We start from the raw sequence: 14,251 nt of genomic DNA, 5'->3' as shown, positions 1-14,251 counted from the left end.
CCAGCTCTTTATCTGAACTCTGTGTGTGTTTTGTCTTTTGTCCACAGTATATTGCTGGATTCTGACTTCCAGTCTAGTCTGCTATCCACTCCCATTGTACGGGGAAGCTTATCCCGTTCGTTGGTAGTCACAGTTATGGTTACTTTGTATTTTTCTTCATCCTATTTTCTTCTGTTTATTCTTCTCTTTTTATTCTGTCCCTCAAAAAGGTTTTTTTTCTTTGCTTCTGACTGCCTCCCTTAATCCATCCTCCCTTTTATCATTGCCACCCACTCATCTCTCTTTTCCCCCTTTCCTCTGACTTCTCTATTAGGTAAGACAGATTTCTATACCCAATCATGTGTGTATGTGTGTATTTTTCCCTTTTTTGAACTAATTCTGATGAGAGTGAGATTCAAACATTTTCTGTCACCCCCTGCCCCAATTTCCCCCTCTACTGTAAAAGCTCTTTCTTGGATGTCCTTTTATGTGAGAAAATTTTCCCCATCCCACTTCTCTCTTCCCTTCTCCCCCTACCCCAGTACTTTCTTCTTTCTCACCCTTTCACTTTTTTGGAGATTATCCCAACATAATTGATTCACACCCATGTCCTCTATTTATGTAGATACCTTCTAACTGCTCTAATAATGATAAGGTTCTTAGGAATTACATGTATCATCTTCCCATATAAGATTGTAAACAGTTTAACATTATTGAGTATTTTATGACTACTCTCAATTGCATTTTTTATACTGCTTTTGAGTCTTGTCTTTCAATGCCAAATTGTCTATTCAGCTCTGGTCTTTCCATCAGAAATGCTTGAAAGTTCTCTATTTCATTTAATATCCATCCACCCCATTCCCAAAGGATTATAATCAATTTTGCCAGGCAGGTTATTCTTGGCGTAATCCTAGTTTCTTTGTCTTCCAGAATATCATATTCTAAGCCCTCTGCTCCTTTAACATGGAAGCCACTAAATCTTGTGTGATCCCGATAGTGGCTTCATGACATTTGAATAGTCTCTTTCTGGCTGCTTACAATATTTTCCCTTTGACCTGGGAGCTCTGGAAGTTGGCTATAATATTCCTGGGAGTTTTCATTTGGGGATCTCTTTCAGGAGGAGCTTGGTGGGTTCTTTCAATTTCTGTTTTACCCTCTGGATCTAAGATATCAGGGCAGTTTTCCTTGATAATATATTGAAATAGTATGTCTTTGATCATGGCTTTCAGTTAGTCCAGTAATTCTTAAATTATCTCTCCTTGATCTTTTTTCCCCGGACCAGTTGTTTTTCCATTATCTCACATTTTCTTCTTCATTTTCATTAACTTTGTTTTATTGTTTCTTGATGTCTCATGGAGTCATTAATTTCCACTTGCCCAATTCTAATTTTTAAGGAATTAGCTTCTTTAGTGAGCTTCTCTTTTCCCACTAAATTCTACTTTTTAAGGTGTTATTTTCCTTGGTACTTATTTTGTGCCTCTTTTACCAAGTTGTTAATTTTCTTTTCATAATTTTCTTGCATCACTCTCATTTTCTTTCCCACTTTTCCCTCTCCCACTCTCATCTCTTTCTTTAACTTGTCCAGTAATTCTTGTTGGGCTTGTGTTCAATTAGCATTTTTTCTTTGAGATTTTAGTGGTGGCTATTTTCACACTGTTGTCTTCTGAGTTTATATCTTGGTCTTAGCTGCCATGGTTGTAGCTATTTTGTGGTCAAGTTCTTTTTTGTATATTAGTTTGCTCATTTTCCCAGTCTATTTCTTGACCTTGAACTTTATATTAAAGTTGGACACTGCTCACCTAGGGGTAAGCATTGTCCTAAGCTTCAGACTTTTGCGTGCTGCTGTTTTCAGAGCTAGTTCTGGTTTTATGTCTTTGGGGTGCTTCCAAGGTTGAATGATCTGGGGAGAGGTGTGGTCACTGCTCTCCTAATCTCACCCAGGAAGGGACCTTGGTCCCCTGTAGCCACAAACCCTAGGGCTCTTCTTGGTCCTGGGGTTGTGACTAGGGCCCCTGCTCTCCAGAAGTCACAAGAACTAGTGATCCTCTCTAAAACTGTGACCAGGGCCCCTGTTTTCTTTGTGACTGACCACAAGGGCTCCTCCCTGTCCTGGAAGGCAACTCAGTACCACATATGGGCAAGAGTTGCCAGTCAGTGCTAGTTGCTTCCAATAGATCCCCTGCAAGCTTTTCCTGACTAGTTTTCCAACATCTTTGCCATCTTTGGGCTGAGAGCTCTGAAGTTGCTGCTGCTGCCGCCACCCAAGGCCCCACTTGTACGGCTGAGTGGGCCCCAGGTCAGGCCCCCACCTTGATGTCACAGAGCCCTCCTAAGTTGTCTTAGACTGGCAAAATGTCTCACCTGACTTTTTATTGGCTCCGCTGCTCCAAAATTTGATTTGAGGAGTTTAAGTCATTTAGGGAGAATGTTAGGAGAGCTCAGCTGACTGTCACAATGCATTTTTATACTAAAACATTTCAGCTGAGATTTTTGTGTGATGCTGGCTCGTTGCTGTGTTTACTTCTGGGATCTTACCTAGTTTATCCCATGCTGTTTTTCTCTTCTTGAATGAGTATCAAATGGCTTTGATGACTTATGCCTTATATGAGATGGCCTAATGCTGTCTCCTTCATTCCTATTTTTCCTTTATTTTTGCTGCTATTCTAGATCTTCAATCTCTAAAATCAATTTTGTTATTTTCCCTAGTTCTATAAAGTAAGCCATGGGTGGTTTGATTGGTACAGAACCAAAATGGCAAATCAGCTTAGGTAATATCATTAGTATGTAGCAGGGGTCAAAGCACCCCATTTGGAGCCAGTAATCTTGGGTGCAAATTTTGACTGCCACTCACTTCCTGTGTGGATTTGGGTCAGTCAAGTTCATGGATCTTCTTTCACACATATAATTGAGGGGACTGGATTAGTTAGCCTCTAAAATCTCTTTTACCTCTAGATATTTAACTATTATATGAATACAGCCCAACCATGGACAATGAATACTTCTCTACCTTTCAGTCTTTTTTCCTGTTGCCTCTGGAGAATAGCACTACATTGCACTCCTTCCCCTAAACCTCAACAAAAGATATAGCGCAGAGAAGGCAGAACCCAGACATTTTTTCTTCCTTTCACACAAAATGTATATAGGCTAGCACAAAGGGAAGCCAGAACTTTTGGGTTGGATTCCCAGTCCAGTCTCTTGTTAGCCATATGACCACAGACAAACCACTTAACATCTCTGGTCTTCAAAACTTGGATCAGCTACCTCAGATAACCCTTCCATAATTCATTGTGCATTTATTCAACACCTATTGTGTGCAAGGCATTGTGATAGTCACTAATGTGAAGAAAGCGCTTTGCAAACTGTAATGTAATCAATTGACAAGTATTTATTAAGCACCTTTACATGGTAGATCTTTCAGCCCTTTTCAACATTCAAAGAGTGAGGATGCTATCTATTCTCCTCACTTTTAACCTTTGATATAAATCACAATACAAGTCAATCCAATATTTATCATGTGGAGGAAAGAGGGTGGGCAGCCAGAGAAGACTCTGTAATGGCCCCAAGCCCTCTCCACTCCCAGGGGATAGATAGGAACAAAATGCCCAATGGCCCCTATGTGAAGATAGGGCATAAGCAGCATTAAGTAAGAAGTCACATTTTCTTGGCCTATTTGAAACACTCAAGGCATCATCTGAATCTCCCAATTTTAGGGGGAAGTGAGAAGGAAGAACATGGTGATGTAAGGTCAAACATTACTCTCACATAGGACTTGGGGGAGGTCTTCTCATATGGAGAGCCTCCCCCACCAAATCCCAGTCTGGAACACAAGTGAGCAACAGACCAAGATCAGAGGTTTCTCAAGGAGTAGGCTCCCCACAGGACACAGTAACAGGAAACCCCAGTCAACCCATCACTTAGAGGCAGATCATTGGGGGCTGTGGCTGGGAGCAGATACGGGCAGCTAGCGGGCTTTCATCCATGCTGGAATCCAAGCCTGGGGCTGCCCCCTGGCAGGCCAAAGGAGAACCAAGGGGCTGATACGTGCCAGTGGCTGAGGAGTGAGACTGTTCTTCCCCAAGTCAAGACCAGGGGAACCCCTAAGCGCCGAGGCTGAGGCCAAGGGTGGCTGTAGAGGGGAAATCGCTTCACTGAAGCCAGGCTCAATCCAATCTTCCTCCCAAAGTGTACTCCCCACCCTTTGGACAGACAGGGTTCTCAGCTGTTCCCACATTAAGGGGCAGATAGTCCATTATTCTCCATTCGGGCCAAGGCCATACTTTCCTTTGATACGGGGACAGCAAATTTAGCACCTGCTTTCAAAGGGGTTTGGTGTGTGGCAGCTCTGTTTATCCACACTTGCCTCCCACTCCTGACATTAGTTGTTCCCAGGAACTGATGGGGCATTTACAAAAGTTAACAGCTTCTAGGCTTAACATCCTCCATGGGAGAAGAGAACAGGATGGAGGGGCCCATCCCTCTGGCTTGGAGTACATAAGGTAATGGCAAGAACTTCTCCACCCACTCCATCCTCTCATAGGAGACCCCTCCTCCAAGGTCTAAAAACACCCCCAAGACAGGGGAGGAGGGCAGACACTCAGGTGGCAGTCTTTGGCTACTCCTTATGGACTGATGCCTCTTTACAGGCAGTAGTGAGAGAAATTCTGGGAAGAGCTGGGCTTGAATCCCAGTTCTGAGACTTCTTGGCCAAATGACCTTTCACAGCTTCCAAGTCTCAGTTTCCTCACCTGTAAAATGGGGAGACCAATAACCTGCACAAAGTGGTTGTGAGGGAGGAACCCTGTAAACCATAAAACACTATTGAAACAGATATAATGATACAGGAGCTACTGACCTCAGCTGGTCAGCTCCCACTCTTCCTTGGGGCCAGCAGACTCCAGTCCCCCACCAATGATTCTGCCCTGCACAGACCACATCTGTCCACCCCCTGGAGGGTTCTTCCCTGCCCTCCAACCCCCAGCCCCAGCCCCAGGTCTCTGACCAGGGCAGGGAGGGCTCACACTCCCATCTCGCCCTTCTCAGTCTCTTTGGGGACCAGCTCCTCCTGGGCCTTCTTCATCTCCAGCCCCTTCACCCACGTGTAGGCCGAGGAGCCGCCCAGCACCATCATGTTGCTCGTCCACCAGAGGAAGCTTTTGGTCTCTTCGAAGTGGAGCACGGCCAGGACTGTCTGGGCACAGGCTTTGGCTGTGCCTGATACGTTGTGAGTCAGGGGGCTGGTAAACTTGATCTGCAGGCCCGTCACGTAGCCGATGGCGAAGCCAAAGAGCCCACCCAGTGTCATCATGCCCCAGAAGTGGGCACTGTCCAGCTTGTCGAAGGTGGCCAGGGTCTGCAGCTCCCCAAACAGCAGCAGTAGGGGGAGGAAGAGGATGCAGGCATTGACGTTGTTATAGAAGGTCAGCCGCCAAATGCTGCCGTCCACCGCCGGAAGCACCTTCTTGGTATAGATGGCATTGAGGGAGACACAGAGGCTGGCCAGCACTCCAAACAGGGTGCCTACCCACGACAGGGTGCCTTCTTCTCCCTCCTGGTCCACACCAAGCCAGAAACCACCTGCAGCAGGAGCAAAGAGAGGGAGGATGGGGGGGGGAGGGGAGGCGGGTGTGAATACGTGTTAGATCACAGAGCGGAGGTCACAGGAGCACTGTTCCCTGCAGGAGTAGAGAAGGAAGAGTCTGGAAGACCAGAGTTCAAATCCTGCTGCAGCTGCAGCTGTGTGACCCTGCCTCTATCTGCCTCATCACAGCTAGTATTTATACAGAGCCTTGAGGTTTGAAAAAATGCTTTCCAAATCTCTCATTTTATCATCACAACAACCGTGGAGGGCAGGGGCTATTGTTATTCCCATTTTACAGATGAGGAAACAGAGGCAGACAGAGGCAGGATCACATCTGAGGCCAGAACTGGACCCAGGTCTCCCTGACTCCAGGCCCAGCACTCCATGCACTGTGACACCCCCGCACCCCAATAACAAGAGTCAATTACTGCAGCTTCCATTTTTAAAGTGCATCTAGGGGGCTCAGTGGATGGAGCACCAGGTCTGGAGTCAGGAGAACCTGAGTTCAAATCCAGCCTCAGATGCACACTAGCTACTTGATGCTGGGCAAGTCACTTAACCCTATTACCTCAAAAAAAAAAATGCACTAAAGTTTACAAAGCTGAGTCAGTAGGAAAGTAGGGGAATGGGAAGGCTTGGGGGAAGGGAGGGGCTGGAAGAAGCCCCAAGCACTAATCTCCACCCCTGCTTCCTTCCTTCTGAAGCTCCCACAAAGTCAGCTCCTTTCCTCATGTCTCAGCATGGGGTCCAGTTTCCCTAACACCCTTACTCCAAGCCCAGACAACCTGTCTTCAGATAGGAATTCATAGACCTGGGAATTAGAGTGCTAAGATCATAGGCCAGAGGGCTGGAAAGTATCTTAGAGGATATTCCCATTTTATGGATGAAAAGTGAGGCCCAGGGAATTAAGTGAAGTAAGAATTCAGGTGCAGGATTTGAACCTGGGTCCTCTGACTCTAAGTGCCCAGGCTCCTTCCACTGGATGACTACTGGGGGTTGAGTTTGCCAGGAGCCCCTCACCAGCAGCCAATGAGGCCAATCATCACCAGCTACTGTCCTACTCCCGTTACCAAATTTTAGCTTAGTTTGTCTGGTCCAACCTGGCCCAGAACAAGAAGCCCTGCTCTCCTAGCCAGGCTTTGCCTTAGACCTCCACGGATGGGGACCCCACTCCCCTGAGGGATAACCCAACTCCTCTTGGGCAGAACTCAATTTGGGAAGGTTTTCCCTAGAACGGGGTCTCCAGGCTTCGGGCCAAAACATAAACAATTGCTATTTACATTCATTCTGAGCCATGGGCCCAAACGATGACCAAGTAGGGCCTGGTTTGGGACTTGGACAGGCTAATCAGGGAGAGCTAGAGGGATTTGGGGTTAAATTAAGGAAACTGAGGCCCAGAAAGGTAAGCAGTTCACTCAAGGCCTCCTTGGCTGGCATCTGGAGCCAGGGCCCACACCTCTGAACCTGGCCCTCATTTCACAGCCCCCTAAAGTCAAACCCTGAGTTTTGTTTTCTGTGTCTCCCAAAAGGCTGCCAGGCTCCACCTTCTGAGTCCTGTGTGGGCAAGAGCTGATTTTGAGAAAAGAAGTGGCTTGCCCATACCCAGCTGGTAGAGGTCAGAGGTGCATTACCCCTGCCCCCATGGGGTTACACTCTATTAGAGACCCCTGGGCCGTGGCTGCCCTCATAAACAAATGTACTCTTTATTTTTGTCTGGCGTTATCTGTGGAGGACTCTTTTTTTTTGGTTTCTGGGCCTGGAGGAAATCGCTATTCTAATAACCACACTTTTCAAAAGTGTTTTCCAGGTTAGGTCTCTGTATTACCATCATTTCTGGAAGTCAGGATAATTTAGGCCCCACAAGACATCTGACTTCAAGGAGGCATCTTCTCACAGTGCTAGGGGTCGAGTCAGGAAGGATCTGAATTCTGAGATGAAGACTTTCTCAGCCTCAGTTTCCTCAAATGTAAAATAGGGATAATAGCAGAATCTGACTTCCAGGGTTGTCATGAGGGTCAAATGAGATATTACTGTGACTGACCCACAGTAAGCACGAAATAAATGCCTGTTTCCTTTCTTGGGACTTTACTCTGATCCCTATTATATTCCATCCTCTTAGACTTTGCCCAATGTTCTAGCCTAGACCTCCTGGTTCTGGATCAAATAAATACTGGTGTGCCTTCATGTACATTCCTGATAGGAAAAAAAAAAAGGGTTACTGGGTACAGGGCCAACCAGTGTCAGATCCCAAAGGCACTCCACCAGAGAGGTCCCTTCCATGGCTGACAACGGGCATTGCTCTTTGCTTCAATCTGACCTAACCCTACATCCACAGGCAGCATAGGGTGGTTTCTGTCCTATGCCTGAGTGATATCCAGGCACACTCTGTCCATGGCACTCCCCTAATCTGGTAGAGTAACCTTGTCAAAAAAGATGAGGTTGGTCTGGTACCACCTGTTTTTGACGAAGTCAGCCTAGCTCCCAGGGACATTGTCATTACAGACATGACAACGCTGGAGTCAGGGAGGCTGCGATCAAATACCATCTTTGACACTTCCTGGCCATGTGGTCCTGGACATGCCACGACCTCTTAAAGGGACAATCCCAGAATCTCAGAGCTGGAAGGAACCTCCAAGGCCATGCAGCCCCTTCAGTGACCTCCAGTGATGGAGAGCTCACTCCTCACAGTGAAGGGCAAGCAAAGAAGGTGCAGCAATTAAAGCAAAGTTCCTCCATGAATTAATGAAGCCTCCCAAGGCTGCCCATTCCACTCTGGGTGAGGAAGTTTCCATCCAGCCTAAATCCCCTAACTTTGCTCCTTAACCTGAGCCTCTCCTCCGAGCAGAAAAGGACTAATCCATGTCTCCCAGGCCAGTTCTTCACATGCTCCTTTGAATGTGTTTTCTCCTAATCTCCTCTTCCCCACACCCCCAGTTTTTTTAACTGATCCTCACATGGCCTGGTTCCCAGGCTTCACCATCACCAATGCCCTGCAGTTTATTATAGACTTTACTAAAATGTGGCACCCAGAACTGAGCAAAGTACTCCAGGTGGGGCAGGACCAGCAGAGTACATGGGGACCATCACCTCTTGGTCCTGGGCACTACTTTTCTCTTAATGTAACTTAAGCTCACCCACATCTGGAGGGCCGAGGGGTCACTCCTTGAGAGCAGGGGCCACTCACCAATGATGATGCCACAGGTAAGCAGGGCATAGAAGGAGGTAGTCTGCTTCAGCAGCAGGTAGGAAAGTAAGACGTTGAAGACAGTGGTGAGCGAGCGGCCCACATTGTAGAAGGCCACCCCGACATATTTGAGACAGAGGTTGTTGAAGGTGATCATGCTAATGAATATCACGGACAGGGGCAGGATGCTCCTGGAGACCTTCATGTCCATCCGCACAGAGGGGAAGTCCACGGTGCCTGGCCAACAGCTGGCCAGCAGGCTGAGGGCCTTGCAGAGCAGGACGGTGACCAGGCACTGGTAGAAGGTGACAAAGAGGGGGGCATCCAGGCGAAGCGAGGGGCTGTCCAGCAGGTATTTGTTCAGGAAGACCATGGAGATGGAGATGACCCAGTAAAGGCTCACCACCAGGGCGATCTGCAGTGCCCTCAGCAGGAATGGCTTCTCATGCCCAGGCTCGCCCTCTGCCTGTGCCTGCAAGGCCCCGGTAAGAGCCATCCTCAGGATCCTGGAGCGCTTTAGAGGGGTCCTGTTCATGGTAAAGGAATTGGGAGGTAGGGGAGAGTGGAGCGTGTTACTTTAGGCAGCCTGGGAAGGCCCTCTGAAACTAGGAAGGGCAAGGTGGGGGTGGGGAGAGAAAGGGCCAAGTCTAGATTACAGGGAATGATGGGACACGGATGTTAGCAGCAAAGATTGTCACAATAACAGAATATTAGAACTGGAGTCTTAGAATAGAGAACCCCCAAATCCGGAACTGTGGGAGGGGCCTGAATAGAGACCACAGAATGCCAGAGCAAGAAAGGGCCTTGGAACATCAAGTCTAAGTCCTCCCAGGCTCCTTAGGGCACTGAATGTTAATGAGCAAAGAATGTTTAGAGCTAATATAGGCCGGAATGCTAGAACCGAAAGGAGTCTTGGAACATAGAATGTTACAGTTTGACCTCAGAATGTTAGTGATGGAAAGACTCCAAACAAATTCCAGGAAACTGAGCACTTGCAGCTGCAGCAAATGGAACGTTCGCGGATGCAATAAGCAGAACGTTCGCAGATGCAATAAGCAGAACGTTCGCAGATGCAATAAGCAGGATGCTCCGAGCTGAAAGCGCAGCACTTGCAGCTGCTGCAAACGGAAGGTTGCGAGCTGAGGAAACTGAACGCCCCGAGTTGCAACAAAGGAAATGCACCTTTGGCACAGGAAGGATCTGACTCCCCCGCTCGAAGGGCATGGATAGAACCTTAACCCCAGAGCGGCAGGAGCCAGACGCGGCCCTCAGAGATCGTCGCTTCCAGTCCCTTCATTTTCCAAAGGAGGGGCGGGGGGTGGGGTTAGGCTGAGGCCCAGAGAGAGCCAGGGACTTGCCCAAGGTCACACAGCGGGTCGGTGGCCAGGTTGGATGGGGGAGGGAGAGGGTCCGGAGGAAGTCTGTCTGCTAGGAAATGCAGGGCTGGGTCGGGTTCAAGAGTGAGAGGGTGCAGCGCAGCACCCGCTGGCTCAGCGTTCCCCTCGAGCCCCGGCTCTGCCCAGACAGCGGGTCGCGGACATACTTCCTGCTCGCTTCTCCCCCTCCCGCTCCCGCCTTAAAGGGCCAGCACACCCGAGGTTCTTAAAGAGACCCGTCTCGGAAGCATCCCGCCGCATGCGCTCCCACCGTCAATTTTTCAATCTCCGGGTGTGCCGGGTTAGAAAGCCCCCTTTTCCTTCCCTCTCTCCCCAGGATGAGATCGGAGCATGATCTCGGCTTTCCCTCTTCCCCCTTCCTCAGCCCCGAGTTATGGGTCGCCTTTTTTTTTTGGGGGGGGGGGTGCCGAGAGGTCCGGATCCTCTACACCCCGGGCACTCTGGCATGCACGCCCTCTTTCTTTCGCTTCCTCCTTCCAGGTGAGCCCCGAGTCTGCCTCCCCTCCCTTTGCAAGGCTGCCCCTCCCGGCCCCCGCACCCCAGCCCCCCCCGGAGCCTCTCCAGCCAGGCCCGCTGCACCCCGAGGCTCTCACCTGCCTGGTCTGAATGCCAGCTTGTAGCGCCTTGAGCAGACCTACACCTGCCGTGTCCCCGCCCTGGGGCCGTGCTAAGGGGAGGCCGCTTCCTGCTCCGGGGCCAGGGAAGCCCGCCAGGCGGTCTGCGAGTCTAAAATAACCCCCCTCTCCCCACCCTTACCTCGCTCCACCCCTCCCGTCCGGTCGTCCTACCTGGGGCACTAGGGCGGAAGAAGCTGCCCCAACCCTTCCCAGCGTCCCTCTTCCGCCCCCTTGCCCTGGCTATCACAGGGGCTGAATCTTGGGGGTCAGAGTCCCACCTTCCTCCCAGCCCAGACCTAGTCCAGGTCTAGGATCTGGCGGTCCCAGAGCACCTAGAGCGTTAAGGCGGAGAAGGGACCTATGCATTAGCGCAGCGGACTCAGCAGCCTCCTTCCCAGGGCCCTGGACACCTTCTGCTAGGACAGGGCTCTCAAGGCACCTATAGAGAGCAGATGTACGCTTTGGGGGTGTACTGCCTCCCCACCCCCATGAGGGGCCCCGGGGCTTGAGAAAACTGGACAAAAAGAAATTATGCAAACTCACGTTTTTATAGCTCTTTTAAGGTTCAAGGAGGTCTAGTCTCACAATTCTTTGTGGTAGATAAGTCCTATTTTACATCAGAAACTAAGGCATAATCAGGGACTTTCCAAGGTTACCACTGGGGAGTGGTTGGATTTGAACCCAGGTCTCTGGACACGAGGTACATTGTACCTTTTAAGATACCATGGCTGCTTCTCTTTGGCTACTAACTCTCATGCTTGAGAAGCAGGCCTTCCTACCGGTCCTGGAACCAGGGTCTTTTAATTGAGAAGGACCTCAATGGTACAGAATTAAAACCTGGCTTGCAGTGAGGAATCCTTTACCTGTTTGAGAATATCTCCTCTCCTACCAGCCTTGGGATTCTTATTCTTAAGTAACGAGTGATTTTGACAAAAGAGGAAGTGGGGTACTGCTCCGAGAACAGGGGTTCTTCATCTGGGGTATGTGAACGGGGATTGGAAAAATTTTTTTCCCATCTTTATTTTTACTAACCTCAAATTCTCAAATCTGGAAATTAGTATTTTCCTCTATTTATTTAATGCATTTAAAAACATTATTCTGAGACGGGGTCTGTTCATGGGCTTCACCAGACAGCCAAAGGGGTCCGATGATACAAAAGAGGATAAGAATCTTAACTTGCCTTGGAAAGTCTCTGTCAATCATGCCATAAGCATTTATTATGCGCCTACTGTGTGCCAGGTGCTGGGCTAAAGGGGGAGGGGGAGGAGCAAAGGGTCCTGCCTTAGAGGAGATAATGGGACAATATTCAAACAAAAGTGCATACAAGAGATAAGACAAATTAGAATCTCAGAAGGAAGATGCTAACATTAAGGGGAATTGGGAAAGGAACAATTGTAGCTGGGACTTTGTAGCAGCAAGCACCCCAGCGTCCCTAGAGTGGCTGCCAACACAGGTTCTTGGATCTGCTTTGATAAAGGAAAGCAACTCAAAATGGGTTAACAAGCTTACTTTATGTATTGTTTACCTAGTTCAGGGGAAAAAGGTCAGCACCCCGAACTTCAAAGTATACAGACAGAATTATCAAGACAGAGAAACAGATCAAGTAGACAGATTTCCAAACTGTCCAACCATTACATCCATACCAAATCAACATCTGGGTTTCAAAGCCGAGGCGGGGCTCTCAACAACAGCTTCCCAGAATCCAGATCAAATCACAGAACACTTCTCAAAGTGAGCCCCAAAACAAAGCTACACATCAGGGCTTATATAGCCTTCTCCTGGCTCAGACAACCTTATTGACTCACTGGCCAATCAAGAAGTATCTACTGAAAAACAAGCCCCCCACCCCAGGCTCCAGGTGCACTTTAGCCTAGGGGCAGGGAAGATCTTTAAAATTTACATTCCCATTACAGACTTGTAGGAAATCGAGGGAAACCTAGGTGGCTTAGTGGACAGAGGGATGAGCCTGGAGTCAGGAGGACCTGAGGTCAAATGTGACCTCAGACACTTAGCAGCTTTGTGACCCGGGCACCCTGTTTGCCTCAGTTTACTCATTTGTAAAGTGAGAAGGAACTAGCAAACCAACCCCAAATAAAGTCACAAGGAGTCGAACGGGACTGAACAACAAAAGGAAAGCTGGATGGGAGAGGAGGGAGACAGAGTCCTAGGCTGGGGAGAGAGCCGTGGAAAATGCTTGGATTTGGGGAGTATTTTGTTCTGCTCCGTAGACACCAGTGTTAACGCCCAGTCACAGCTTACCTGGTGAAGGAAGAGGAAGTAAGTTTTAAGACACTTGGAAAGGTGGGAGGAGGCCAGTGGTGAAGGGCTTTAAAAGCCAATCGGAAGTTTTCTATTTGATCTTGGGGGCAGGAGGTGGGGTGATCGGGCCAGGCTGCATTCTAGAAGGATTATTTTCACAGCTGAATGGAGGAGAGCTTGGAGTGGGGAGAGACTAAAGGTCTGGGGACCAACCAGGCAGGAGGGGATGGATGACTGACAGTTTAGAGGAGAGAAGGGGATATTGTCTGAGTCGGCAGAATCCTTAGGACTTGGCAACCAAATGGACATGGGGAGGGAGAGTGTGAGGAGCTGAGGAAAATGCGTTTTGGGGTCATTTGGGCTATTTGTACCTTTGTTGGTCAATCAGCAGAAATTAATTGATCTGTGGAGCATTGTTGACACCTTGGATCTGGATTGCTGACCTCGGAATACTCTGAGCCTCAAGGAGATAATGACTAAAGTGCTGGGTCATCAGAAACACTTTCTGGGAGACTGTTATCTTAATAGGATCTTGGAATCCCAGCTATGCAAGCTACCCCAGAGGGCGTCTGGGCTGACCTCGACTTTAAAAATTTTTTAAAAAAATTTTACCAATGCGAAACCGAAGTGCAGACGTGCCCAGGGTCACATAGTTAGTGACGGAGGGAAGCCCAGAAGTGACCGCTCTGGGGGTAGTGGCTGTCCAGATCTCTGGGCCTCAGCAAGCAGGTCTAAGGCATTTCCCAGAACTGAAGAAAGTCAGCTCTTAAGGAAAAGGAATGGCGACGAGAAGAGCCGGCATCATTCCTAATGCTAAGATTATGATTTCTGAAAGTGTTTACATGTTACGTCAGAGCCGGGAAGACCCTCAGAACGTTGAAAGACTAGAACTAGAAAGAAACACAGGCAATATAACAGTACGATTCAGCAAGCGTGTCATTGATTTTATTAAGCTCTTACTATGTGTCAATACCACATTAGGCACTGGGGACAGGTAAAAAAAAAACTCCCCAAATAATCCTTGCCTTCATAAAGCTTTCATTCTTCTGCTACTAATACTAACATTTACTTAGTGTTTTAAGGTTTACAGAGCATGTATATGGACATTATCTCATTATGTCAGTAGTATGAGCAGCTCTAGAACACGTCATTGCGTCATTGAACATAAAGTTTCTGAGCTGGGGAGGAACGAGAGAGAGAGAGAGAGAGAGAGAGAGAGAGAGAGAGAGAGAGAGAG

The 14,251-nt window shown here is 48.5% G+C and overlaps 1 protein-coding gene across 3 annotated transcripts; it reads right to left on the bottom strand.

Annotated features, from left to right (window-relative positions):
* Positions 1–3,344: 3,344 nt before the first annotated feature.
* On the bottom strand, positions 3,345–10,884 carry SLC35C1 (solute carrier family 35 member C1). 3 transcript variants are annotated; one of them, XM_069091492.1, is made up of 3 exons: positions 10,732–10,884; positions 8,742–9,268; positions 3,345–5,553 (listed from the first exon to the last, which is right to left on the bottom strand). In XM_069091492.1, the coding sequence occupies exons 2-3, from the start codon at positions 9,235–9,237 to the stop codon at positions 4,994–4,996; spliced, it is 1,056 nt and encodes a 351-aa protein (XP_068947593.1). In that variant the 5' UTR covers positions 9,238–9,268; positions 10,732–10,884; the 3' UTR covers positions 3,345–4,993. The 3 variants fall into 3 exon arrangements, with proteins under 3 accessions (XP_068947593.1, XP_068947594.1, XP_068947591.1); XM_069091493.1 differs by lacking the exon at positions 10,732–10,884 and adding an exon at positions 9,924–10,522; XM_069091490.1 differs by lacking the exon at positions 10,732–10,884 and having other exon boundaries at positions 8,742–10,522.
* Between the last annotated feature and the right edge of the window lie 3,367 nt (positions 10,885–14,251).

Source organism: Petaurus breviceps, unplaced genomic scaffold, assembly GCF_028583685.1.
Source record: "Petaurus breviceps papuanus isolate PSGF00001 unplaced genomic scaffold, PetGlider_PUasm1.0 188, whole genome shotgun sequence".
NCBI lineage: Eukaryota > Metazoa > Chordata > Mammalia > Diprotodontia > Petauridae > Petaurus > Petaurus breviceps.
Note: the sequence above shows the minus strand (reverse complement) of the source record. Positions and strands in the feature narration are given on the sequence as shown.

Coding starts and splice junctions, on each gene's coding strand:
- SLC35C1 (XM_069091490.1), bottom strand. CDS start 9,276: ATGAACAGGACCCCTCTAAAGCGCTCCAGGATCCTGAGGATGGCTCTT. Junction 5,554..8,741: donor TACCTGTGGCATCATCATTG/GTGAGTGGCCCC, acceptor CTCCTGCTGCAG/GTGGTTTCTGGCTTGGTGTG.